This window comes from Haliaeetus albicilla, chromosome 19 (assembly GCF_947461875.1).
Source record: "Haliaeetus albicilla chromosome 19, bHalAlb1.1, whole genome shotgun sequence".
In the NCBI taxonomy this organism is placed as follows: domain Eukaryota; kingdom Metazoa; phylum Chordata; class Aves; order Accipitriformes; family Accipitridae; genus Haliaeetus; species Haliaeetus albicilla.
In genome coordinates, this window is record NC_091501.1 from 13,559,091 (window position 1) to 13,586,035 (window position 26,945).

The window sequence follows — 26,945 nt, forward strand, 5'->3', positions numbered from 1 at the left end:
GGAAGTGGGGAGGTGGGATCCCTCTATGCCTGGCACAACAAAGCCCTCTGGAGATCTCTGGTTTGGTTACAAGCACTGAATTTTTTGAAGTTGACAGGGAACCACTCCTGTAAGACTGCATAGGTCACTGACACATGGCACAAGACACAAGGCACGAGGATTTCCACTGCTAAGTCACTTTGTGCCCAGGTGGGAGGAAATCTGCATTTGCCTCTTTCTTGCCTTTTTCTCAGCTCCCAAAATTACAGGGAGGAAGCGGCCACTGAGATGGCATAGTCTGTATACGATGGTCCTAAACATAACTCTGGTCTGGACTAGAGCCCACCATTTAGAAATAAACATCTCTTCCTGATTAAAACATTCCTGTGGTGGATTTACCACCAGCATTCTTGGTACATGGTTCCAGTAATTAATTACCCGGACTGCAAAAAATGCCTGCCTTGTTTCTAGACTGGAGCCAGGGTGTGGGCACAAGGTCTGTGTCTCTGAGAACCGAGTCAGATAACAAAGCCATCTGGGCAGTATTTGGTCTACTTCCTCTCATATTCAGGTCCAGTTTATACACAACTCTTCTGCAACATCTTCTGTTTTCAGGATTTGTTAACTGGCCTGAATAAACCTCACAGCATCTGCACACATGATTATCCCCTGATATTGAAGGGGATGTGAGGTGTCAGGTAAAGTAAGTGACTGCCCTGCTGAGAGCATACCACATTAGGGAATACAGTCCTAATCTCCCATCTGTCCTGACCTTTGACTTCTAGGCCGTCATTCCTCTAATACTTGATACTATCTTAATACTTTTTATTGTCCTTAACATTTTCCATCAGTGCAGTGTAATAAATGCCTGTGAGCTAGTGCCAGCAAGCTAGCCTGAACCACAGGGGTCTCTTCAGCCCGTGTGCCACTGCACCTGCATCCCTCACTTTACTTAAATTTGGCTTTTTGCAACAGTAAGATTGGGGAAGTGCCAAGTACACTCTAAGATGTCTCTATGCGTGCACCTTTGATCTGCATGGGCTGAGGAGCTCTGTGCACAACAGGCAGAGGATCAACATTAAGTAATGCCATGAAAAGCCATGCAGCAGGAGGGCATCAGAGGGTGAATGCTACATGTAAACTCAAATGGAGATCATGAGACATAGTCTAGGGGTATCCTAGTTTGGGTAAGGCAGTATATGTATGAGTGCTGGATGAAGGTTGTTAATCTCTAGAGATGGGGAAGAACAGAGAAATGTGATTACCCCAACAACTTTCCTTTAGCAGCTCTGACAATTTTGAAAGAGTTTCTAGATATTGGAGCCGTTTAGGAAGAAAGCCAAGGAACCTCATTCAAAAATAGGCTAGTCCAGATTCTTACCCTAAGGGTCAGGGGATAACCTGGGGACACATTGCGATTGCCTTAGTCTCATCAATTTCAATAGGTCAGACAGTCAAACAAGAACAGTTTTGCCATTGACGTCAATGGAAAAAAGATTTGACCCATAAACTTAAATTCAGCAGCTTCATGTTCTCAGAAGCCAGATATAAAAAAGAGCAGAAGGCAAGGAAGTGTTATTCTCTGAAGATCTGTTATGATATTTCATACTTCCGTATACCTTTGTTTTTCATTTTGTACTTTTAATTCACATGATGAAGTTTTCAGACAGACGTGGATGTCATGTGTAAGCTGAGTTCCTTGTTTTTTTCTTTTGCCTGTCACTGGCTGCATGTTCTCTATTGATGTCTTGTTCCTGGTACTTGACACTGACCATCTTGTCTGTGAAAGGAAGCACTCCAGCTGGCTTGCCTGATAAGAAGAAAGGAAAGTTTGCTTGGTTTAGTCACTCCACAGAAACCCATGGTAATGTTCCACTGCACTCTGTGTCCACACTACGTGTATCCGTGTGTGTGTATGTCTATATATCTCTATACAGACTGACATATAATATAGCTTTGTGTATTTCTGCATGTGCGTGCCTTGCTTTTTCTATTGCTTGTGCAGTGTCCTCTTCATGCACTCAAGCTAATAAGCTGCTCTGCAAATCAATCTCTTGCTAATGTCTTCCAAATTGTTTTCCATTTGCAAATAAGCTCAAATATGTCTTGAAAGTGCTTTACCTCATCTTCAAAGATGACTTGCGAAATATCAATGTTTGGGTTTTTTTCCTGAAGAGCTTGGTCTGGACCGAAGATTTTAATTATGAATGTTGTTTTTTCCTACAGCTTCCTTGACTGTTTCATGTACATCAAAATATGAATTCAGTTGATTATTTAATTTGTCTTTCCAAATAGGCAAGATTATTAAAACATCTAGTCTTCGTAAAGGAACAGGCACCATTAGAGTACAATATTTCATACTTATGTCAAGAGTGCTAAAGAGTTCATTATTTCATGTGGTCCTTAGAACACAGCACAAGAACTTTAGATTTCTTAAGACATGGGTTGTAGGCATGTGAATTGTTGGGGTGGGATGAAGGAAAGATAGTTCATTTTGAGGGACATTTCTACCATAATGTTTTCAAAGCAGCAACCCATGACCTCTTTGGAAGAACCTTCTGATATTTTTCTAGCTTTTGAAAGAAGACCTGGTACCATGGCCCATTAAACATCTGCCCAATTGAAATGCAGAACCTATTTTTTCTACATTGCCTCCTTTTACTCCAAGGACCCACAAATAGATATGTTCTTAGTATTGAGTAACATATTCTTAAAGGCTATTGGAAGGCTCTCTAACAGCTAATAGTGCATGCTCTCAAGTTTCATCTGAGATATATATCCAACTGCTAATACAGGTCATGTTCTGAAGTTCTACCAGGCATCTGAGAGATCTGTTTAACTCCTCCATCACTCAGTTTTAAGTATCATTTTTTCTTTTGTTTTGAGTATTTGAAAAGCGGGGAGGAGGGAAGAGGACGCATATTGGATCCTGTCCGTTACCCTAACTTATATTGAATGATTATGTATTAAGGACTTATTAGAGCTCATATAGGAGCTGGGAGCACCTGGTGGAATGGAAATGGTGATTTCTTTTTTTTTTTATGACCTGTAGAAGCAAATAAAATATTGAGGTTTGATAACAGATAGAATATGTGACAGGTCCTTGGATCCAGATGAAATAGGTTCACAGCTAAGGTTGCTTTCATTTGATGTTTGTTCCACGATACTTCTGTAAAAGCCTAGGAGATTCTGTTCAGTTCTTAGCTGGTCAGTGTCAACATAAAATCTCCACCATAGTCCATATTCATTAGCTCCTTGGTTGCTAATGTCTGAATGGGTCAGAGTCTCTGAATTCCCCTCTTATCGCTATAGGTCCAGTTTATAAGTGTAAGGTTGAAATGTATTAACAGTTAGTGTATGACAAATGAGCAATCGGTATTATTTATGTGGTACTTGCTATCAGGCTAACAGAAGCCATTGTCTGAATACATGTCAATCTGGTACTTTGTATTCTAATCATCGCACACAAGATTGGAGAGGGCAGTGAGGTGGTTGGGCTGGTGCAAGTAAAGGGGCATTTTTTTAAAGTGTTCCATTGAATCAAACAAAAGCTTGTTGTTGGCTTTGCCAGGTTCTCTAATTTTCAGTGGTTGTCATTCATAAGATTTCCAGGAACTGACTCTGAAAGAAAGAGAGCAGCTGCTTCTTCACTCTTCTTTAGCATCTGAGTAACCTGTGTATGTTCCTGAAGTCTACCTGCCCAACCTGGCCTGTGCAGGAAGGCACTAGACTTGCTAAGCAAGTTGCTTGATCCTCAGGAGCTGCAGCTTGAGGGTCTTTTCATTAAAGCAGTTCCTTCACTCATGTGATTCATTAATAGATGTGCCAGGTTCTAATGGCAAACCCTCTCTTTTTCTTCCCTTTGACTCTTACAGTGAGCATGCCCACCAGTGAGACCGAGTCCGTGAACACAGACAACGTCCCTGGAGCAGATATTGAAGGCGAAAACTGCGGTGCTAGGCTAGCGTGAGTACATATGCACAGATATATGTATGGAGGGGTTGGATTGAGCTTGGTGGGTTAAAGCCAGGGCAAATGTCAGGCTTGTTAAGGGGAAGAAAACTCCACAGTGGGTGAAAGGAGAGGGTGCAGAAGATCTATTGATCCCGGTTCTTATCTTAATTGCAGTGTAAACTCACTCTGGACATTAGGGGAGAGCCTCTGGGTTTACATAGATGTAAATAAAGCACAGAATGCCCAGGATAAGCAGATCTGGGTTTGCATAATAGCTAAAAGAAGAACTCATAGGTAACAGTGTTCTTATTTTAAAATTCCTCTTTGGTGATAGATAATCAAATCCAGTATAAGTAGACCAAAAAGTGGAAATGATAGGTCTATTTTAATTTCTCTAATGATTCTTGTACACTTTACAGTGTCTTGTAATAGAAACACATGGATGATATCTCCCATCCTGCAGCCTGAATTACACTCTTAAAATGCTGAACACAATACTGTACTGACAAAGAAATTCATCAGTTAGGAGGGAGTAATGCCTCCTTGAAATTGCACCATTGTAGTTAACGGAGATGTTCAAGAATGTATGAGATGGCACTTATGGAATACCATATTATGGGGTATATATTTTAGCATCAAGAGATGCTAAAGAGAGCAACAATCGGCAAGAGGAGACTTTTCTTCCTTTTTGCATGACTTGGAAAGAATGGACTTTATGCTGGGGGGGGGGGGGGAAATACGTTAATCCCTCCAAATTTCCTTGAAAAATGGGCTAAGCATATCAGTGCTATAGCTTGTACCATGCTGGAGTATTTTGAGGCTCTGTCCTGTCTTTGGGCATACCTTGAGCCCTTCAGTGTTGGTCAAATGCTCATCGTAAGTACATGAGAATTGCTCTGTTTTGGCAGACCTGTGGTCCAGCTGGCCCAGTGTTCAGGTCCTGACAGTGACAGGAGGGCAAGTATGCAAGCCTGGCCATTTCCTACTTTCCAGTCCCCTTTTACTGCTCCCAAATTCATGCGTATTGGATTAGAGATGTTAGAGGGCATGCTTCTACTTTTTGCTGTTAGTGGTCATTTATGGACCTGTCATCCATGGATTTATCTGAACCCACTAAGGCTGTCTGCCCTCACAATCTCCTGTGGCAACAAGTTTCAGAAGTTCACTACCTGCTGTGTAGACAAGTACTTTCTCATATCTGTTTTAAGCTGATCTACTACTACTTTCAGTCAATGTCCTCTCCTTCTAATACTGTGAGATTTGGTGATCAACAGTTCCATATTCAGCTTATCTATCACTTTCATGACTTTGTAAATGTTGATTGTATCTCCCACACACACCCTTGGCCATCTCCTCTACAAACTGAAGAGGAGGAGATCTTATCTGCATTACAAGATGTGATATGTGGAATATGTTGTAAATTCAATCTGCTTTCCTGTGTCAGCCAGCAACTTACAAACGCCAGGAGAAATTATTTGTGATAGCTTTCCTTCACCTGCCTGCTGTTGCCTACGTGCTGAGTCTTTTAGTTTAAATTATGAACTCTTTTCTGAAGGAACCAGGCTAGACCTATTCATGGTGCTGAGGCAGCTGTAGCCCTTCCTTTAGCACCCCAACAACTTGCTTGTGCTCTTGTTGCATTATAGGAAGCAGCAGCTGGATATGTGACCACTTCTTCCAGCTGGATCCAATTTGGAGAACCATCTCTATTCTGCAGTTATGGTTCCCAACACAATGGATTCCCTGGTGCTACACAGTGCCAACAACAATAGCAACTGTTACTATAAAGTTGCATATATTTTTAATATTATAGCTTGCATTCGTTTCATGTCCTTAATCCCAAAGGATCCTAAGGCACTTTATGAACTGTAAAGTGAGGGATTGTTTTCACAGCATTAGAGTTCAGCCACCTTCAGAGTAAAATGTGACCGGTGTTTAAAAACAAAGGGCACAAGTGTGTTAGAAGATGTGTGAGGGATAGCTTGTTTTGCACTGAAACTGCATTGGGAATTTTGGCAAGCAGAACATAATTATCTTAGCTGTAATGTGGCCAGGAGAGCTGAAGTTAAACCCAACCCTAAATGTAATCATGACTTAGAATGGAGTTTACTTAAAATGGTCCAAAGTTCCCCCATAAGAATGGCAGTAGTGTGATCTGGCATGGTGATCACTATACTCCTAGCATTAGGAGAAGGGATGGCTACGTCCAACACATTTTAGGGAAGAAGACATAGGGAAATGACAGGAAAACAGAGCTTCATTTCTTCTTCCCACGTTGTAAATGTTAAAACAGCGCCCTAAATTTCACCAGAGCAGGACATGTAAGATTCGGGGAGATAAAGAGTTTCCTTGCCACTTTCCACTTCATTTGAAAATGCGTGATGTATAGTAAAGGAATTGAAGTCTGTTATTGAGAGGGGTTTTTTTACCTCTTACCCAAGGACAGTTAGGATCCTCAAGGCCTCACTCAGATTGCTTTTCATCTCTAAGAGATGGATAGGCTCCTTCATCCAGGAAAATGAATGGCTGTATCATTGTATTTGAAATTCTGGAGTGAGACACAAATTTTGCCAATGGTTCCTGCTTTTGTAAAATGTTTGTTTCAAATTTGTGGAGCTGCAGGTTCCCTAGCTATGGGTAAATTCAGATCTGCCTTTGATTCTGAGGCTTGGAATCCTTTCTAGTTTGTTTTGTTACTGCATCACACACTCAGGCAGCTTTCCTGGTTTCTAGAAGTATTAAGTCCTCTTCTTTTCACTGAGCCCTAATTGAAACCCCCCATAGGCCAACATTCCTGCTGGAACATATAAAATGTAAGCAAGAATTTGTTTGAATGAGTATTTTCTTTTATTGAAACCTGACTAAGAGAATCAGAATTTGGCCCAGTGTTCAGGAATAGAGATAATTCATGTGGGAAGTCAGTTGAGCTTTTCAAATAAGTTCCTCATCTAGTACTAGTGACTTTGAGTAAGCATTAATAATTATAGTCATGCCATCCTGATTTACTCTAGTTGAAGATTAGGCCCAGACTTTTGAGCAGTCATCTGCCCTCCAGATTTTGTTTTTACAGTTGAAATGGCTAAACAAGTTTTTTGTTTGATTGTTGAGTTTCAGATGAGTCTTCATTTTTACCAGCCAGCTAAAATCACCTAGTGGCCAGGAGTCCCCATTGCCTTGCTATACACATTTTTTCTCAGAGGGCAGAGACTGCGCTGGGCAAGCTGCAATCAGACATGACTGAAGCAACAGGGAAGATTGCAAGTCAAAGCTAATGTATTTATTTATTTAGTGGCATCAGACTGCTAGGGCATTTAACCACCCCAGCACCACCACCATGGTTACAGGCTGAGCTAGCCATCAGAATGCGCTCATGATAAAAGGAAAAAAGGTACCCAGGAGACTGAAAGAAAAAGCATTTTTATTGAATATAACTTAGAATTACTGGTTGTTCTTTCTGTTCTTATAAAAAGCTGTAGAGCTTTGAAAGGCTGAGCCTGTGAATGACAGAAAGATCTGCTTGAGAAGCCAGGCTCAAGTGTGCCTTTTGGAAAAGGAGATCTTCCCTGACAGCCTTTCTCAGCTCCACAGAGACATATGCTATGTGAGATCAGGAGAGTACCTCTCAAACACAAGCTATCTCCTACTGATGAATTGTCTCAAAGAAGCTTTTATTTCTATAGTATCCATACTATAGAAACTGCCTTCATCAGCTGCGCTGTCTGGAGCAATGCCAGTCTTCAAACCAGCAGAAGGAGTTTCAGGAAGAATCTAACATCTAATATCTCTTTGCTTATTGTGTAAATCCAGTTTCTTAGAACTAAAACAAACAACCTCCCCCCCATTCATATTCATTCCTGGTGTAATTCTGATGCCATCAGGAGAGCTGTGGCAGGGAGTAATTCCCTTCTTAAGATGGGTGTTAGCTTTTTCAGGCATCTGAATTTGAAAAAGGTTTGTACGGTTCCACAGGACATTGAAAAGCATCCCACAACTTCCACAGTATATCATCCCTGTCATGGTATTGCCTTGCACTGCCCTGACATCTGCCCTGCAGTAGAAACACAACAGCTTTTATCCTCAAGGACAACATTTGAAAGCGGAACATCTTACTTCTGATGGGTCACAGCTTTAATAACCTGTTGCCTCTGGGTACAAAGAAACATGTTTCCTCTGCAGCAAATATCAGTGGGATAAACCCAGCACTAGGAGCAATGGGTTTCTATTTCAGGATAGCCTTATACCCAGGACTTCCCAATAGCGAGTAATTTCCCTGAGCCTCTGTGGTTACTGCTGTGCAGGACATAGATTCCTGAGGACAGGCTATTGCTCATAATCAGTAGTAATCTGTTCTGTGCGGGATGTCAGCATATATAATCTTCCAATACCACCAGAATGTTAATTTTCTAGTACAACCATACAGATCTGGAGTGCCACAATAGAGCTTGCTTCTATGCATATGTATTAGCTAAAAAAAAAGACCTTTGTGGAAGTTAATGTTCCATAGAGTCTCAATAGAAAAGTGAAGCACTTGAGCTCAAAGGGGAAGAGAGCTTAAAATTATCTGCTTTCATTGAAACAATAAGCCACTTGGCATTTTCACCTTTGCCAGGATTTCTATACCTTTGGGGGGGACAGTTCAATTGCTTTTCCACCAAAGAGGGTTAAAACAATAAAACAGGATAAAACAAAATGAACAACCTACACTAGCTTTCCAACTGAAAACCGTGTGTCCTGAAAACATTATGAACAATGGAAGCTTTCCCTGGCAGCTGAACTATCAATGATTTTCCCTTGGTGTTTTGCTGGCTGGGAAAATAATTCCTATGCAGTTCTTGAAATAATCAGCGTAGGAGCTAGTGGTAAAGGCAAGAGTCAGTTTGCTTGCAGGTTTGCTATAGCTGCTGGTTTTCACCTAATGAGAAGATAGCCTTCTGTGAGGACCAAAGTCCCCATCACATCAGAAGCAGTAGTAAGAAAAGTCTGCCAAAAGCTCTGAAACCACTGCTCACTTCAGCAGGAAAACACACAGGATCAACCCTTATGTGTCAGGCTCAGCTACTGCTCTCCAATTTATTATGAGCAAGGTGTTTTTGATATTCACAGTCAGCTCTAGATATGTGTCTAAAGGACAATAGCATGACCTTGTGGAGGAGGAATTATCTTCCTACTTCAGGTTCTGTGACAGGCCTTGCCTCTGACTTGCCACAGGGAGAGTAAGGATATTCACTAAATGCTGAAGTGCTGGCCTATTTTCCCAGCCTGTAAGAAAGCCTGTTGAATAGCAAACCAGTTCAATTTTAAGCTAGACAGATCCAGTTTTCTTAAGGATGTTCCACAGATTCTTACTGCTGCTGGCCAACAACCACCTCGCTCTTAAAACCAGCATCGCTCCCATCAGGTTGGCATGCTTTCTAGTGCTTCTGCAAGAAGGGCAAAAATGTAAAAAAAGAGGAGAGGCATCGCTGTGTGGACTCTGCTGAAATTCAGTGATTGCCTCAGCAGGAGGATCTCCATCCACAGACATCAGAATGCAAGTTATCAAGGGTCATTCATATGTTCTGTTTTGCTGGAAGCTTTTAATTAATGGTCAGAAATAAGAAATGGTCATTGAGTGTTCCTGTACAACTCCCCAGTGTTAACTGCATTGTACAGAGGATAGCAGGCAGACGGATGGAGGCCTGTTGCTTCAGTGTGAATCGCAGAGGCATAGCTGAGGGTAGAACTTAGCCCTAACACTTTATTAGGCTGAGAGATTATCAGGTATGCAGCATGCATTCCTGAAAATGTCATCTCACTATATGCTTTTGTCCCAGTAATATGTGAAAAAAGGACCCAAGGGTGGGCATCTTCTGTTCAGGGATGCCAGCGTTCTGACTAGAAGCAATGAAATGTCATCAGCAGGAATAGAGAGAGGGAAAAATGTTGTGCCACTTGACCAGTAACTGCATGAATGCACCATATTGCACCAAAACAGAATCAATATCACACCAGGACTGTGTTCTCACAGTTCTAAAATCTGTAAGATATGCACAGTGCAGCTCTTTGGATGTTCCCCAAAATTGTGTATAACCTAGAGGCATAGTAAGTAAATTTCTGTGTTACTGCTTTTCTGAGAGCTTTTACTAGTATCCAAGGGCTTTTTTAAGTTTTCATGAAGATGGTTACCTATAGGTAGGATCCTATGGTGTAGAAGTAGTTGTGACACACATGCCAGATAATTTTCATCATCATGTTTAGTAATTTCTACACCCAGAAAACAACTGTAACATGGCCTTTGTGTCATGCTTGGAGACCTAAAAGATTTTTCCAGAATTGTTTGTTGTGTGTACAGTTACACAAAGCCCTCAATCCCTGTTATACAAGAGTGTCATATCCTTCACAAGTGCATAGTTTCTCTCCTCTGGTGTCCACTATGAACAGAGAAATTAAGACTTTATCTCTTAGGATGTGGCGTATCTCACTACATTTAAATTACACTGATTATCCTGAGTTTATGTTGATAAAATCTTTAAATTTCACTGTCTTATCTGTATGTGGTACATAACTATGTAAGGTTAGAAGAGTTTTAGAGAATTTAAAAGATAGCTAGTCAAACAGTAGAGGTCTGATTTTTGTGTTTGTCTTTATAAAAGATAATCTGAGTTACATGGTTCCTATGATAAAAACACTCAGTAGTGATCTGAAATGGTTTTTATATAGACTCCTATATGATTTTAAACAATAGTTCTCAAGACATTCCAGAGCTGGACACAGATGGGGACACTCTCTTTCTCCCAATGACATAAAGCTCCCAGGATACCAGGGATGCAAGAGATCCATGTTTAAACTCAGCAGAGAATCTGGTCCACCCTGAACCCCTGGCAACTGCCAGTTTGGAGTGCCAGAAAGAGGCCATGACAAGGCTCCAAATCCAGACTATTTGACAGCCCCTACTGACACCATAAAAGCATTTTTTTATATGACATAGTTAACCCTGGTTCTGAAAGACAAAAGATTCTTGATCATAAGGGTCATTTGAAAAATGTGGTTCAGATTTGGGCATAATGTTTTCAGAATCAGTTATTGTACCGCTTGTGTTTCCAAAATTCCATTTCACTCTTGGATTCTGCCTCTAAATATATATCTCTTCCCCCTTCCTTGTCCTGTTCTATATATATAGCACACCCACATGTGATAAAGCCTTCTGCCATAGCACTAAGACAAGGGGGGGTGGGGGGGGAAGGCTGTAGCTAACCTGTGGGAGCACTGAATGCACTTGGCTGCTGCTCATAATGCTCCAAGGATATAATTATCACATGCGTATGAGTACTACACCTGCCACATCTCTTTTGCTTAAATAAATGAAAGATTCCTTAAATGCCACACAACTCCCTTACTGGGAAACCATTAGCCAGAGAGGTCACCAGAGGGCTTCACACTCCCTGTCCTTCACCTTGCACCAGGCAGGTTCCCCATGACATCTCTCTTTTTCTCTCCCCCCACAGCCGTTTCTTATGAAAGTCCTCGCCATCTCCTTTTCAGTGCCCAGCTTTCTCCTTCACTGTGACTTTTGTTTCTTTTTCTTTCCCCTGTCTTTGTCTGAGCCTTCTTCCCTGTTGCCTGTAACCCTGATGCATTACAGTTTGTAGGTAGCGATTCTCAAGCAAGAATTCTCAGTGTGAAGTTGGGATAGCTTTAACATTAAGGATGTGCTTTGTAGGTGCTTCGCTCGTCATCCTTGTTAAAGCTTGCTTTGTCTCTGCAGCATAATTTAGCATTCTGTTCAGCCAGTGCATTATTTCTTCTTTATCAAAAGAGTTCTTGAATGTGTGTCTGTAACCACACTGCTGCCTAGTATGTGGCCTAGACAAGCTGCCTGTGACACAGCAGGAATGATGTATTCAGTGCAAAGGCTTTTTTTTTTGGCTTGGACCATCTGCTGGTGAAATGTTCCTATCACTAAAATCTCTTCCACATAAGAAAACTGACCCATCACTGATTACTTGTCAGTGACTGATGTCCTCGAACAGAGATATGACCATTTTTAAGGCTGCCACAGAAAGTAGCGTTAGATGCTTTGAGAATTACTTTGTCCCCTGTCTGCTAACAGTGAATCCATTTTTAAGCCGGTACAGCAAGACCTTTGCTGACTGTTGTCAACAATGAATCACTTTCCTATCATAGAGGGAACCTTAAGAAATGCTTCAACCCAGCAGAAATATCTTGTTCATAGTTACTCCCCAGATTCTCATTTCTTCTGTTATTGGTAGTGGATTTTGCAGCTTCCTAAATCACCTCTGACTCATGTCATTGCATCCACATAACTTTATTTCTCTCTGTGCACCATTACGTAGGTACCAAAAGACAGCCAAAGAGTTCAAAGGCCTTACAGGACATGTGTCAAGCAGAGCAAGGTAGTGGTTAGAGAACTGGGGTCTATCTCTAGTTTTGCCTGTGACTTCTCATAAAAGGCTAATGAGATTACTTAGGTGAATAAATCCAAGTGCATGGAATTAGATATTTAAACACGTATATAGTGGGAACATGGCCAAATTTTCAGGAATGCTTAATTCCCCAAATTTAATTGATAGCAACAGAATCCATTATTGTTCAGACCCTTTTGAATTCAAACCAATTTACATAGATAACAAAGACAAATAAGTGTTAGTATCTACATTTGAAAATATCCACCATGCACTGGTTTTCCTTCAATTGCTGGAAAAAAAGAAAGCATTATTTTCCCCATGGTTTCATAATGTGCTTATATATCCTGAAGTGACAGGTGATGTGTGAAAGCAACAAGTCTGTCTGTGTAAAGTCATACATATTTTAATATAAGAAAAAAAACTAGTGACTAAAAGAAAAAAAGAGTCATACTTGAAAAATAAATTTGGTAGCAGATGTAGAGTGCTCCTAGCATTAGGCCAGCCTTTTACCCAAAAGAAAAGCTAGTTCACTGATGTCTGTAGGTGGTGGAATCCCATCAATGCATGACTCCTGCTTCATGACTCCCACCAAAAAACAAGATTTGTATATCAGGGAATTCTAGCTATGCCCAGTGCCTACATTGACTTACAGGGGAGGGGATTCAAGAGGAAAACAGCATCCATTAAAAAATTAATTGAGCTTAACTTTGTTTCTTTCTATTGCTATTTTCATAAAAGCCTGGGAGGTATGGGACAGCTTCAGAGACTTAATGGCAATTCTTATCTTTCAGGCATCGGATCTCAAAATCAAAGTTTAGGTAAGTAAAATTGACTTTCGCTTTTCCTCCTTTCCACTGGTTTTGTTCTTTACTTTGTGAAGTGGTTTACTCCTGCATCTATGGGACACAGTGGTGATTCTAGGAGATACTGCCAAACTTGTCAGATTTTAGTCAGTCACCTACCAAAAATCAAGATCCTTTTTCTTAGTTTCATACTGAAATAAGGCACAGGGACTACTGACAATATTTCACTCAGAAGTACCTATCTGACTGCTACCTGCATATCTCGAGCCATAAAATATAAAAGCAGAAGAAAAAAAAAGTTCAACCACAGAATTATACTACAGCCATTAACATCAACCCTGTCAGCTCAAGGTTCTCTTTCCTACACTTTGTTGTACTACTCTGCTTTACTTGATTGTAAATCTTTCAACTGATGAGGTTTGCATCTTATTTGTGAAATTCTCCCTTTCACCATGGGACATGTGGAGTAATCTGGCAGTATTTGTTTCTCTGTTGACTTAAAGCTTGTGAATATGTGAAGCAATTCCCAGGTGGTCATCTATGGGTTTCAACTGGAAAGGCTGAATGAACTCATGGAACTTGGCTGTTGAAGTCCCAGTCCATTTCTACCTCTTCAGTAGGAACCCAGCTGCCTCCATAACTCTGAATTCAAAGTCAATTTTATAAAAAAAACTAAATTAATTTTCAGAATAACTGGAGCAAGTGAGCAACTCTGTCCTTCAGCTTACCTAAATAATGAACAGTGATGTAAATTCAGGAATTCACATATGCGTACAGACTGCCTATATGCATCCCTGTGCAGAGTTGCATACATGATCACATTCCTACAATCGGTGGATTTATTTGTATGTAGGTATAAGCACAAAAAACCACTTGTGTCATCACATGCTCACATGCATGCACATTTGTGCACAAGTACAAACGAAAGTGTGTGGGATTGCTAATGATTTAACAGCAACATGAATGTCTATGTGGTGTGTCCATTTTGAAAGTTGGGAAGATCATTTCTTGTCCCAAAACCGCTACAAAACACACAACTCTTATTAAATGTCTGTGCTAGCTCGACTGGGTGCCTTTATAAATTGCATAGCTAAACCAGCCTGGGTTTGATTACCTGTTAAAATGTTGTTGCAAAATTCTTGGCCAGTGTGCCTGGCTTTAGCTCATATAGGTGCTGAACCCTGACCTCACAGCCATAGCTTATCACTGGAAATAATACATAAGAAAAGACTAGCCAAGAAAAGTTCTCTCTTCCTGTAATGTTATATATGTGTGTGTCTCTTTAGAGACGCATGCACACACATATGTATGTAATATCTATATAAAACTATTAGATTTATTATACAGTAGCAAGTGTTGCCTGGAAACTGGTTGCTATGCAAGTTAAATTCTGAAGAGTAGGAGGTGTGTAATTAGCTTTAAATATCTTCTGTGGTTAGTAATTACCCTCTGAAATCAGTGACACAAGGGGATATGTTCATGGAAGGCAAACTTTAAAAGGTCTGTTGATTCGCAAATGGTATCCTTAGTTCCAGGCATGAAGGTGAGATGCTGAGGTTCCCTAAGTTTTGTTTTTCTGTTCAGAGTTAGCGCTCATATTGGGCTTGCTCCTGAACATTGCTGAATGTTGGAAATGTTCCATGTTTTTTATTTGACCTCACATCTCCAAGGACTTAATACAAAGGTCCATGGTATATAGTGGGTATCTTTTCATTGACTATCCTGAGGCTGGGCAAGGTCCCATTGCAGGCCACAAGCATTAAATACAGGAAGAATAATTATTTTTGTAGGAACTGGGCTAAAAAAACTCTCAGGGTAGCTGCAATGGATGTCTTCATCAGATTAAGACGTTGCTTGAAGAGGTTTGTTCACCCCTGAATGTTGCAAATTGCCTTAAGACTAACTTTATTCCTATAGCTAAAGGAAGGATGATCACAACTGTTGAGTCAGATGAGAATGAGAGAACATTTCTCAGGGTGAACTTTAAAGTTATTCTCTACCACTCTTGAACAATAAATCAAGACTAGAGTCTCTCTTGACAGAGATTTGCAATAGCCTAAGGATCCCTATCTAAAAAGTAGTTTTCCTTTTCCAATTTTTCAAGTCGCTACTGGCGCCGATGGAATCGATTCTGCAGAAGAAAGTGCCGCGCTGCTGTCAAGTCCAATGTTTTCTACTGGTTGGTGATCTTCCTTGTGTTTCTCAACACCCTCACCATTGCCTCTGAACACTACAACCAGCCAGACTGGCTCACAGAGGTCCAAGGTGAGGAGAAGCTGATGGTTCTGTTTATTGTAGTCAGTGTCAAAAAAGGGGGCTGAGGAAGGAGCTGATGCGTTAGACCACACAAATGTAACAGGAGCATATACAGCTCCAAATAGTCCTCTGTCTGTGAAGGATCTTAAGTAACACAACAGAATATCTGCCTACAATGGGGGAAGTTTCAGGGAAAATGTAAGTTCCTCATTTCCAGCCGAAGCAGTGTTCCACTGGGTGTACGTGAAATCAGGAGCTTATGCTAAATATATATTTGCAGCAACTGCATTTCCAATTTATGGATAGGTACTGGGAGCCACAGGTTCTCCAAGGTGTTCCCTGAAATGGCATTTATGATAAATTCTAGTTACCAGGGAGGTGATTTGTAAAGTTCTTCTGTCTGCAGAACAGTTGAATCCTTACTGAAGGTGAGAGCAGCTGAAAGGCTTAATTAAGCAACAGTAGGTAGCACAGCAGCTCTTCTATTCCCACTCTCATCTGCAGATGACAAATGTGATGGGAGGTTGTGCACAGGAAGGCATGTCCCTGCCATGGAGGTTGTGTGGTTGTGTAATACATCACAGCTGTACATGCAATACATAAGAATTGCTGTAAGCTTATTTGTAAAACGTTTCTGTGAATGAGATGCCCACGCTTTTGAAGTCTGTTCTTTGACCCAAGCTTATATGAAGTTAACCTTTCAGACTGATCCCAGAAGGGGTTTCTTATAGGCAAGGGCCGATGGTTAGCTGTGATGACCTTTTGACTAAGTTTCATTAATCTATTTCTGTTTGTTTTTCATGAGACACTGCCAATAAGGTGCTGCTAGCTCTTTTCACGGCAGAGATGCTGCTGAAGATGTACAGCCTTGGTCTCCAGGCCTATTTTGTGTCCCTCTTCAACCGCTTTGACTGTTTCATTGTATGTGGAGGAATCCTGGAAACAATTCTCGTTGAGACAAAGATCATGTCACCACTGGGCATTTCGGTGTTGAGATGTGTTCGACTCCTGAGAATATTTAAAATCACAAGGTACTTTTGTGCTTCTTTGGGAATGAAGGAGGGCTACTGCTCAATGCATAACATATATAGGTGCAAGTCACTCACATCCCTGTTTTTTTTTACTTTTTGTACTGCTAATTGGGTAGTGAGACTGCTAGGTTGACAGTCCTCATCCTCTGAAGTCTGTGGCAGGATGGGGAGGGCTGTACAGACTGGATATCCCTGATGTGAGTGGTAAGTGTTGGTGAGGAGTCTGGCATAGGGGGCTGGAGACACTTGATACCATGCAGATTGTTCAACTGAAATCTGGAAGGATAATGCGAGCTGAGCATGGGCTCTTACGGTTCCCTGCAAAAGACAAAGTGAAAACAAAACAGTAGATAGCCTTGTGATCTTTTCTGTTGCTTTATGGTAAGAGAGAGAAGCCTGAAAGACTGCTTTGAGCCAAAAAACCATTTGACTGAGGAGCCCATGCCAACTCCAATAGACTCAACAGCGGCCTGAGTGGGAGATAGTGTCAACACCAGCAGCTATAGGCAACGGATGTTGCCAGCCCTTCTCCTTCAGAGAAGTCCAGTATGAAGCAGCAGCTTTATCAAGAAACCAGGCTTTTCCAGACCGCAGTGTCCCCTCTTTTCCCTTGTCCTTCTTTCTCCTCTCCCTCTGCATAAAGGCACAGGGGTGTCAGTCACTGCTTTCTGCAGTCAGGTACCTCCAAAACACCGGCTTGGTTTGACAGGAGTTTTTCAGCTTGAGGGTAGGTTGTAGAAGAGATCAGCTCCCAGCTTACCTAGATGGGAGCTCTTGGAACAAATCTATCCAAGTGTTCACCCGAAGCAGCACAGGGTCTGCTTTTTCCCATGTGGGCACCAGTCAGCACCTTATAAAAAGCTTGACTGAGGTGGTGAAAGAGTGCGTTTTCTGCAAGCTCAGCTATGAAAATGTCCCTAGAATTGCTATAAACTCCCCCAAAGGAAATTTCTGACAAATTTGAGATAAAAAAACACTGCGCGTGAGAAAAACAAGACCAAAACTGGAAGACAGTCAAGATGGCAGAGCTGAGAGGCAGAAAAAACAACAGACTTGGATTTGTGCATCATACAAGATTTATCCTTAAAGCTTCTGAGCCTCCACTCTCTGGCAGGGTGGATGGTTTTCAGGGTCAGATGGCAGAGTCAGAAAATCAGTTTACAGTCTCAGAGAGAGATGCCAAAGCAAGCCTACAACTATTAAAAAAAGAAAACAAAGGTGGTCTGGACTTGTGATCATAGAAGAGGGAAAAATGTTCCAGCTAAAGAGTTTCCAGCAAGAAAGGCATCTTTGCCCTTTCAGAAATAGGGGGGATCTCTGGTCTGGTGACTGTTTTTCCTGGATCTTTGGGTCTGAAAGCTATCATCACTGAGTCCCAGGCCTGGTTTCTGAGGAAACCAGTAGCTGTTTCAGGCATTGGGTAATCAGATACACCCAGGGCAACATACCAATAGCTATAAAAGCGTAAGCTTCAACATAGCATCCTGGAGAGGTCATTGTTTTTTCAAGACATTTCTCCATTCTTACACAAAATATATAATCTAGCTAAGAGAATTCTGTAATAGAAAGGCAAACGCTGAGAGAATATCATTAATATTTTAGGAAGCTTGAGCTATTGGAGTACTCAAATATTCCTAAAGCTTCTGGCAGAGGTGTAATGTTGGAACCAACCAGCAGTAGGACTAGTTTTATTTACCTTCATTCTGCAGCAGAACTAAAATACAATTTTTCATGGAAGCAAATGTTACCTGGAATGTCTCCTGCAATTTGTACATGGGTCTATGTGTAAAGCACAGAGCTGAGGAATAAGTCATAATGAATAATGTATTAATCGGATTTTGCCTTCTTTCCTGTTCCTAAAATATTGGCAAGTAGGTTGCAGTAGTCTTAGATTTATCTGTGCTTTTTAATTATTCATCATTTTCTTCATGATTTTTCCCCTCCGTGGGTGAAGTTCACCCTCATGTGGAAGGCCCTAGCACAAGCCTCCAAAGCAGTATTTTAGGCCCGCTCATGTCTTACTACAGGAGAGAATATTCTGGAATTAAAGCAAAACTTTTACCTCTGATGTTCTCCAGTAAAATACAAATTTTTCCATTATTCACTCAGCTCTAAATACAGTGATGATTTATTGACGACATTATCAATACTGTTGGAATACACCACCTGAGTGCAATGATATTACAGAAGGATACAATCCTAGAAAGATGGGAAGGGTAGGAGGGACAATAGTATAATGTTTTATGTCAAACATATATTCAAGAGCAGTGACATGGGGACATACAGTGGGCATGAAAATAGGGATAATCAAGGGCATTAAAAAGGCACAAAGCAGGAGAATTACTCTGGTGAGAGTATATCAGTAGATAATCTTTATATATTTATATGGATTTTCCATGGTAAACACCAAGCACAAACAAATTCTGGGTGCGTCAAGATGATACACTTCTAGGAAAAACACAAATGCAGCTCCCTAATCTAATAGAAACAAATAAAGACACCATCAGATGAACAATGCATCATTTTAGAAACCACATTTAGAATTTCAAGAGCAAACATTCCTTCCAAAATTATAAATACTCTTCAGAATCATTTAGTCTTGTACATTAGACAAGCAGACAATATAATCTGTTTGTTTTATTCTCCCTAATTTTTACAGGGCTGTGCAGAAAGTCTCCCTTTGCTATGAGAAAACAAATTATTTTCTCTTTATAAACAGTCCTTTACTGCTTTATAAATCCCTATATTTAGTCCTTTATACTTAAAAAATGAATCAATCTATTTGCAGCAGCGTACTGAAATTTGATACTTTATACCTAATCCTGCCACTAGATAAATCACTGTTAACTGTAGGGAGGAGAGACAGGGCACCTTTTTTTTTTTGTACCTGCTTTCAAAGTGGTTTTACATTGGATGAACAGTGTGGGAAGCTTTCCTACAATGAGACTGCCAGCTGTTGCTACTGTTTTAAGCTCTGCATCTGTGATTGCCAGTACCATAAAGACATAGTGGAAGGCAATGGAGAGGAGAGGGAAGAGAACAAAAGAACTCATTAAGTTCTAATCCAGTTCTGCAAGTGATTTTGTGTGAGATGTTGAACAAACCATTTAACTTCTCTGCATCATTCCTCCATTTTGAAGCAGGGATCATAATCACATCCTGCTCACTGAGGTTTTGCAGTACCTCATTCACTAGCATCCTCAAGGGTCTGAGATCTGCAAGTGGGAGATGTTAAGAAGCACATTCCTTTCCCTATAAGTCTGAGGCAGCAGTAGTGCTTCTCTTGTACCTCCCATTATATGCTGCCTGGTCCAAAATCTCTGATTCCATCCAGCAGTGCCGTGACATTCATTGTAACTGTTTTTTCTTTGTAGTATATTAACCAAAGAGGATGAAGTAGTGAGAGACTTTTTCTTTGTCTGGGCTTCAACCGTTCCTGACGTAAAAGCCTTATGTTTCATTGAGTAACCCCAGATCTCATTTTGAGGGGGTGTTCATGTTAGTTCTGCAACCACCTAATGTGGCAGACGGTAACCTCAGGTCAGGCTTCTAGGACGCTAAGATAAGACAATTGTTATTTTCACATCCTAGTCAAGTCAAGCCTTCCTTATCCTCTCCCTTTTCCTTTTTCTCTTTTTTTCCCCCCTGATTGGTTTGTTTACTTTTCTAATGGTGCTGTATTTCTAGCTAGCACTCAGTACATAGATAAAACAGCACTGATCTTATCACCATGTCATCTCAGTTAATTGCTTTAAGTTTCATAGTTACGTAAGAAACTGAATCTCGGGTACTGAGCCATTTGTAAGAAATGCAGGGCTGATGAAAGCCTGTGCAGTTGCTCTCTGAGATAGCAAGGCATTTAAGCTTAAAGTCACTGAGACTATTCAGGTGTGTAACAGCTTCACTTTATGCCTTTTAAGGGCACTCCTAGAAAGACCTAGAAGATGTGTGTCCTGGCTGACATTGGAAGACTTAGAGAGATACTGGACCCCATCAGTTTCTGGTTTAAGAATGCTAAAGTCAGTTAGTTTCTGAGTTTCATCAGAAATGGATTTTTCCCTTTTCCTGTGTCACTTTCCCTTCCTACCAAAGTGTGAAAGTATGTGAGCTGTAAGCATAAACGCAAATACAGTGAGCTGTTACATTGCACATTCAGTGCGGGTATTTGGTGGCACTGAGCCCACAGTTTCCATGCCCTTACCTTTGCTCTGTAGTTTTTCATTGCTCATGTCTTTAATTGCAGTTAAACTTTAAAGCATTCTAGTTTTCTCTGAAGTGCTGAAGCTGGGCTGGAGGGAAAACATCACAGTTCTCTTTGAAGCTCAGCCCTTGGAGATGAACCAGTTGCTGAACTTCAGAGGACATGGCAGTGTCCCTCTGCAGATCAGATTGCTAACCTTCATAAAGCGATTGGGCTGCTCAAACATTCCTGTCTTCCATGGGACAAGAAAAGTCTTCTTTTCACACTGACACTTTAAAAATATTAAATTAACTGGGATTTTAAGAACCCTTGTCTCTAATGACTACACTACCTTCAGAAAAAAATTGTGCGTTGAAGGATCAGGCTTCCTCAAAAGAGTGAGAGCACTAGACATGTCTGCCATCCCTCTCAAGTGGAACTTTTGTCTCCAAGGAAAACATGGCTGGAAACTCAGAGTCCTCTAAGGAAAGAAAGGTTCAATGTTATGGGCTTTGGGAGAAGGGAGTGGAGAATGTTGGCCATGGTGGAACCTCAAAGCATGGTGGTAGGCCACAAGAGATGATGCTAGAAGGAAGACTTAGAGATCACAGGCAAACATTACTGGCTTGCTGACCTGTGACGGCTGTTGAAGCTTGCTAGTAATGTGCATTCAAAATGAAGTGATTGGAAGATGACAGCTAATCTTCAGCCCAGTCTGAAAGCTCTGTCAGACTCAAAACTGCACAAAAGAGAAGTGGTCATGACCAGCTAAGCCGTAGACTAGGAGCGGTCAAGCAGATGCAAGGCCAAAGTGGGAGCTGCTTTATGGGTGATGTGGTGGATTCTTTAGCAATTTTTTCTGAAGCCTTTTTCCAACACGTGGCTACTCTACAGGCTGGCAAAGAATGCAAGCAAACTGACACGCTGCAGCAGAGTATGCTGCTCACATCTTTGAACCCTAAAGTGGGACCACAAGGGCAAGAAGATCCTTTCTGTGCATCATACATCAGTCTGATATGAGCACAAGCCTGAATACTCTGGAAGAACAGGTCTTAGCTATCCTCTCTCTTGAATGAAGCCCTTCCAAAATGTTCTGTAGCCTACTTGAGGAAGTATAGTGAGTTTGATAGCAAAAAAAAAAAAAAAGCAGTGATGATGTGCTCTTCCAAGAGCAAAAGAAACTCTGGACTTTATGGATGTAGATCTGGAGCTTCTTTTAGGGTCCATGTAAAATGACCTTTAATATCTTTCTCATTTCTTTCAATTCCAGAAAGCTTAGCAACCTCTATCTGTGAGTGAGCCCAAGCACATACTCACACACACCAGATTTTGGACAAGTTTGTATTTGCATCCAAACTGTTTCCCCATCTGCTCTTGTTAGTTATTACAGGCCATTCTCTGGAGTGAGGTATTCTGGCTGCCATAACATCTGTGAGTGTTGTAATGAGGTTGGTTAGAATGTAACTCACTGAAGCAGCAAGAACTAATCACCGTATATTGATAGAAGATTTGCAGAGCCTTAGATGGAGACTGCTGCAATAATCTTCTGGGTGTGCATATGGGGTGGGGGGTGGAGGGAATTGTGTATGTACACGTGTGGTAGTAAAATTACTCATTAGCTGCAGTAGGTCTCATTATCTTAGGGAAGCACATCAATGATTCACTGCTTAACAGGGTGTCTGGAAATGCCTGCTTATACGCAGAAGGCAGCCGGAGCCAATATCCTGTGCAGTCCATGAGCACCTGTCTTGGATTGAAGGAAATTTAACTGTCTCTATTTTCTCTCCCAGATACTGGAACTCCCTGAGTAACCTTGTGGCTTCACTCCTGAATTCAGTGCGCTCCATTGCCTCCCTGTTGCTGCTTCTCTTCCTCTTCATTATCATCTTCTCACTCCTGGGGATGCAGCTCTTTGGGGGCAAGTTTAACTTCGATGAGATGCAGACCAGGAGGAGTACATTCGACAACTTCCCCCAGTCCCTCCTCACTGTGTTTCAGGTAAGAGCAAGAGTGATCCCAATGGGGCCAACACACTGTGTTTACACGGGGTGAGACAGAGAGCAGGTCCTGCACCCTTCCCCTGCAGCCTGACAGTCCCAAGACTGGACATCAGGCTGACAGCGTCAGGAGCAAGGTGCCACACTGTGCTGCCAGCACAGGAGTATTCCCTCCAAAGTGGGGAACCAAAGCTAAAGCCACCAGGTCTTAGCAGGGTAGGACAAGAGAATGGCCATTGCCATGTCCCAGGGCAGCACCTGCATGCCAAACCCCAATGCTGCAGCTGTCCTTCCCCCTCCCACGCTACTGGGGAACAAATATCTGCTCGCGGCACCAGAGAATTAATCAAATGGCCTTTAAGCTGACTGCAGTTTGGGAAGTGATCAACCAAGAGCATCAGGATCATGATTTCATGTGCAAGGTGAAGGGAAGTGGCAGGGAGGGCTGTGCTGAGGGCTGTCTTCAGTGCTATAGGTCATGCAGCTTGTCTGAAACAACAAACATGTGGGAGGGAAATGACTGGGAGAGGTGGGGAGACTTGAACAGAGTTGTCTGGGAGAGCCATTTGGCTTCAGCCATCATCTTCAAGGGGACATCTGGGGTTTTTTTACACTTTGAGCACAGGCCCTCTTTGCATTCTCCTTGTTCTGGGGGGTTTTGGGGGGTTTGGTTGGTTTTTTTTTTTCATTTTCTAGATGGACACAGCCAGAGTCTCCGGACATCCTGGGGGAGGGGGTGTTCTCTAGGACAGTAGATATCTTTGTGTTAATGGGGTGTTCAAATTCTCTGTGTGGTCTAACACTGTATCCCTTATTGGTGGGAATGTGTCATTTAGATCCTGACTGGGGAGGACTGGAATTCGGTGATGTATGATGGGATCATGGCTTATGGCGGCCCCTCTTTTCCAGGAATGTTGGTCTGTATTTACTTCATCATCCTCTTCATCTGTGGAAACTGTATCCTTTGATGCTACTCTTTTCTCCAATTGGGGCTGAATTTAAAGCCACCCTTTACTACTTTGTTATGTCAGAATGTACCTTACAATTTTACCTTCTCCCTAGGTCTGAATTTTGGCTTTGCACTTCCAAAAGTTAAACAAGTTTATTTAATTTTAGCTAGTGCTAAGGTATATAAACAGTTGTGAGAGCCAGCTACTTGCCAGTTCCACATGCTAGCTTTTATTTAGTATCTTTACATGTTTAGTGGTTTTATTTTACATTCCCCTTAATTCTCTCATAGGTTTTTCTTTCCTGCCTTCTCCAGAAATCAATCTCTGTGTGTACCTACTGTACTTACTGCATATTTTTGCTTTAATTGCCTTTTCAGTAACATATTCCATGTGCTTTCATGCAAGCCTTATGTGGAATAAAAAATATGTATAATCTACAATATGCTATATACAAATGCTGTAATAGCAGTAACATATGTTTGACATAATTGATTTAGGTGAGATCATATATTAATTCATGTATAAACTAACAGGAACCGTGTTCCATTTCAGTTACTGCAATTTGTGTATTCTTCAAACAGAAGATTGTGTGCTCTGTTATCTTCCAGCCTGTGCTGGTGTTAAGTAACTTCAGTTCTCTCTGGCTTCAAGGTGAAGTGAGGGCACTGTACATATCCCAGGAGGTACAAAGCACATTGCATGATTAGGCTGTGAGTGTCTTTTCACAGGAATTTGCATATAACACAGAGCTATGGTTCTGTTCCATATCTCAGTTTGCTCCAAATTTGTTCATGTTTAGTTTCTGCTTCCCTAATAGATGGCCCTCCTATGTCAGAGGTGACATTTCTTTTTATATTGATTCTTCTATAAAGCCACCTTGTAGTCTCAGCCCAGCTCTTCCAGCCTTTCCTCATAATTCAGATCTCTCAAACCCTGTTATCTGACATTTCAGTTGACCTCCATGCCCTCTCTTCAAAGTGAGATGGTGCAATTCCACTTATCTGAAGGTCAAGGCAGGCAGTCTGCCTAACAGCTTAAAAAAGCTACAATTTGGATCTCCGTGTGAACTGCAGAGGAAAACGTGAGCCAGCTCTACATGCTGGCTGACTTTGGAGCCATTAGACCCTGGAGCCCAGGGAGGGGGGTGGCTGTATTTCTAGATTAAGCCTTGCACTGAGGTTTACTTAAAAGTTATTATGGTAGAATAAGACCCACTCTCAAGAAATTTATGAAGGAAGCTGATGCTCAGATTTGTAACATGAGGTCTGAACACTGACTGGCAAGACAAGAAAACAGTTGTGATTCCTTGCCCTTCAGCTACATGGGCACAACTGGCCATGCATGGACCCTCTGCTAGGAGATGGCAGAGTTGTCAGCTCAACTTTCAGTGCCCAGACTAAATGAATTTCTTTTTGGTTGCCTCAGAAATGCTAATGAAAGTGCTATGTTTGCTGTCCATAAAATCCACTCATGTCTGTGGGAATACCTATAATGAGGTTGTTCAACTCAAGTAAGTAGGCCAAAACTGGAAAGCCCAGGTGCCTTATGGTATGAGGCTCTTGAAAATAAGAGTGCTTTAATAAAAGTGACCTAAGCTGTCAAAGATGCAAAGCGTTCAGCACTTCCCTTATCTTCAGTGGGATTTGTTGCACAAAGTGAGACCCTTTGGGGAAATCAGAAACTAAAATATAAGTTTGGACCTAGATGTTTTATATCAGTCATTCTGCTGTGAAATTTTGGAAACCTCACACAATGTGTTACCCATTTGGATGGAAGGTGTAGGTTTGTAGATGCTGGATATGCACATCCTGAACATTTGTGTGAAATGGAAGTTTGGAAAATCCAAGAAATCTGATGACAAGTTGCTAAAAATTTTCAATTAAGAAACCTTTAGTATAATGTTGTTCTGCAGTTTCCAAAGCCCATTTTCTTTAAGTAGCACACAAACAGATATCCTGCTGAATGTATTTTTGGCCATTGCTGTGGACAACCTTGCTGATGCTGAGAGTTTAACATCTGCACAGAAAGAGGAGGAAGAGGAAAAAGAAAGGAAAAAGCTAGCTAGGTAAATCGATTTGCATACACCTATCTACACTCATATGCATGCATTCCTGTGAGCATATTTACACACATTATGTACATATATATGTGCAAGTAAGTATGTGTGTATATGTAATATATATGCATAACTCCTCTGTAGGTGTGTATAGATTATATATATGTGATTAATATAGTTATATATATTATTAGGTATATGTAATTTTTTATGTAAAAGAATTCAAACTAAAGGACAGGAAGGTGTCATGAGCTGGGAGTCCCCACAGTTGCAACGATGTGAGCAGAGGAAAGGAAGTCTGAGTGACTGATGAACTTTCAGGGCATCAGCAGAGAATGAGTGGGATATGGTGTCAATGTTACAATCCTGTTTGAATCTCCCTATTACCTTCCCATTGCTTTGGACCACAAGGCATGTTTTCCGACTATTGTTGCCATGACAAGATTCAGCAGCTTCTTTCTCTTTTGAGGCCACATGCTGTTCTTCTCTTTTTTCTGCAAACTTAGGAGGCACGAGCTGGATGTAGAGCTTCTCTGTCATTACCAGCTGCCAACAGCGGGGAAGCCTCTCCTTAACTGGTTATTTCTATTCACTGTCTTCCAGACTGCTTGGAGGGGATCTCTTGTGCAGATCTTTCTGCTTTGTCCTGCATGAGAGTCAGCAGGTTTCCCTGGCTCTGGGAGTGCAGCGAGGGGCTAAACTTTGCAGGCAACCTAGCAGAAGTCCACAAGATATGGCTTGAAAATGGTTCATGCCTTTCTCATTGGGTGAACAAAGAGATCTCTACTGACAGATCTAGAATACTCGTGTGCACAAACGCACAGGCACGTACTTCCCCCACATGCGCATGCACACACACAAACACATGCCATTGAGAAAGCTATAAAATAAAAGGATGGTATACAGAATTAGAGCAGAGTCTCTGCCTTTGCCTGCAGATGAGGACATGGTAGAGCCGCTGGTATGTAAGCTGGACTCAGAATGGAGGTACCAGCCAGCCGATCGTTCTCACGGTGTGCGCTGTACTACATGAAGTTCCTGAAAGGGAAACAGCTTTCCACCTTTGTAACTCTTTGCTTTTTAACTTGTAAAATTGTTAGGACTGCTAGTCCCGAAAAGAAACAGGAGATGGAAAAAACAGCCGTGGAGGAGGAGACAAAGGAGGAGAAAATTGAACTGAAATCAATCACTGCTGATGGAGAATCCCCGCCTGCTACCAAGGTAAGGTCTGCTGCCAGCCAGCACGCTCTGTGCAGTGATGGCATGAACAGCTTGGGTTTCTGAGGGAATGAAAACCCTCTGGCTTGTCTGACAAAGGCTTTGCTGCTTCTCCT

General features: G+C 41.5%; 1 protein-coding gene across 7 annotated transcripts in view; it reads left to right on the top strand.

Annotated features, from left to right (window-relative positions):
• Positions 1-26,945, top strand: part of CACNA1C (calcium voltage-gated channel subunit alpha1 C) — a 490,677-nt gene that overhangs the window by 361,098 nt on the left and 102,634 nt on the right. For 4 of the 7 annotated variants that reach the window (XM_069807710.1, XM_069807711.1, XM_069807712.1 and 1 more), the window contains 9 exons: positions 1,769-1,843; positions 3,855-3,945; positions 13,130-13,156; positions 15,246-15,406; positions 16,203-16,428; positions 22,399-22,606; positions 23,442-23,562; positions 25,506-25,620; positions 26,712-26,832. In XM_069807710.1, the coding sequence (XP_069663811.1) occupies positions 1,769-1,843; positions 3,855-3,945; positions 13,130-13,156; positions 15,246-15,406; positions 16,203-16,428; positions 22,399-22,606; positions 23,442-23,562; positions 25,506-25,620; positions 26,712-26,832 (1,145 nt within the window). The remainder of the gene's footprint in view (positions 1-1,768; positions 1,844-3,854; positions 3,946-13,129; positions 13,157-15,245; positions 15,407-16,202; positions 16,429-22,398; positions 22,607-23,441; positions 23,563-25,505; positions 25,621-26,711; positions 26,833-26,945) is intronic. The other 3 variants (XM_069807713.1, XM_069807714.1, XM_069807716.1) reach the window with 1 other exon arrangement.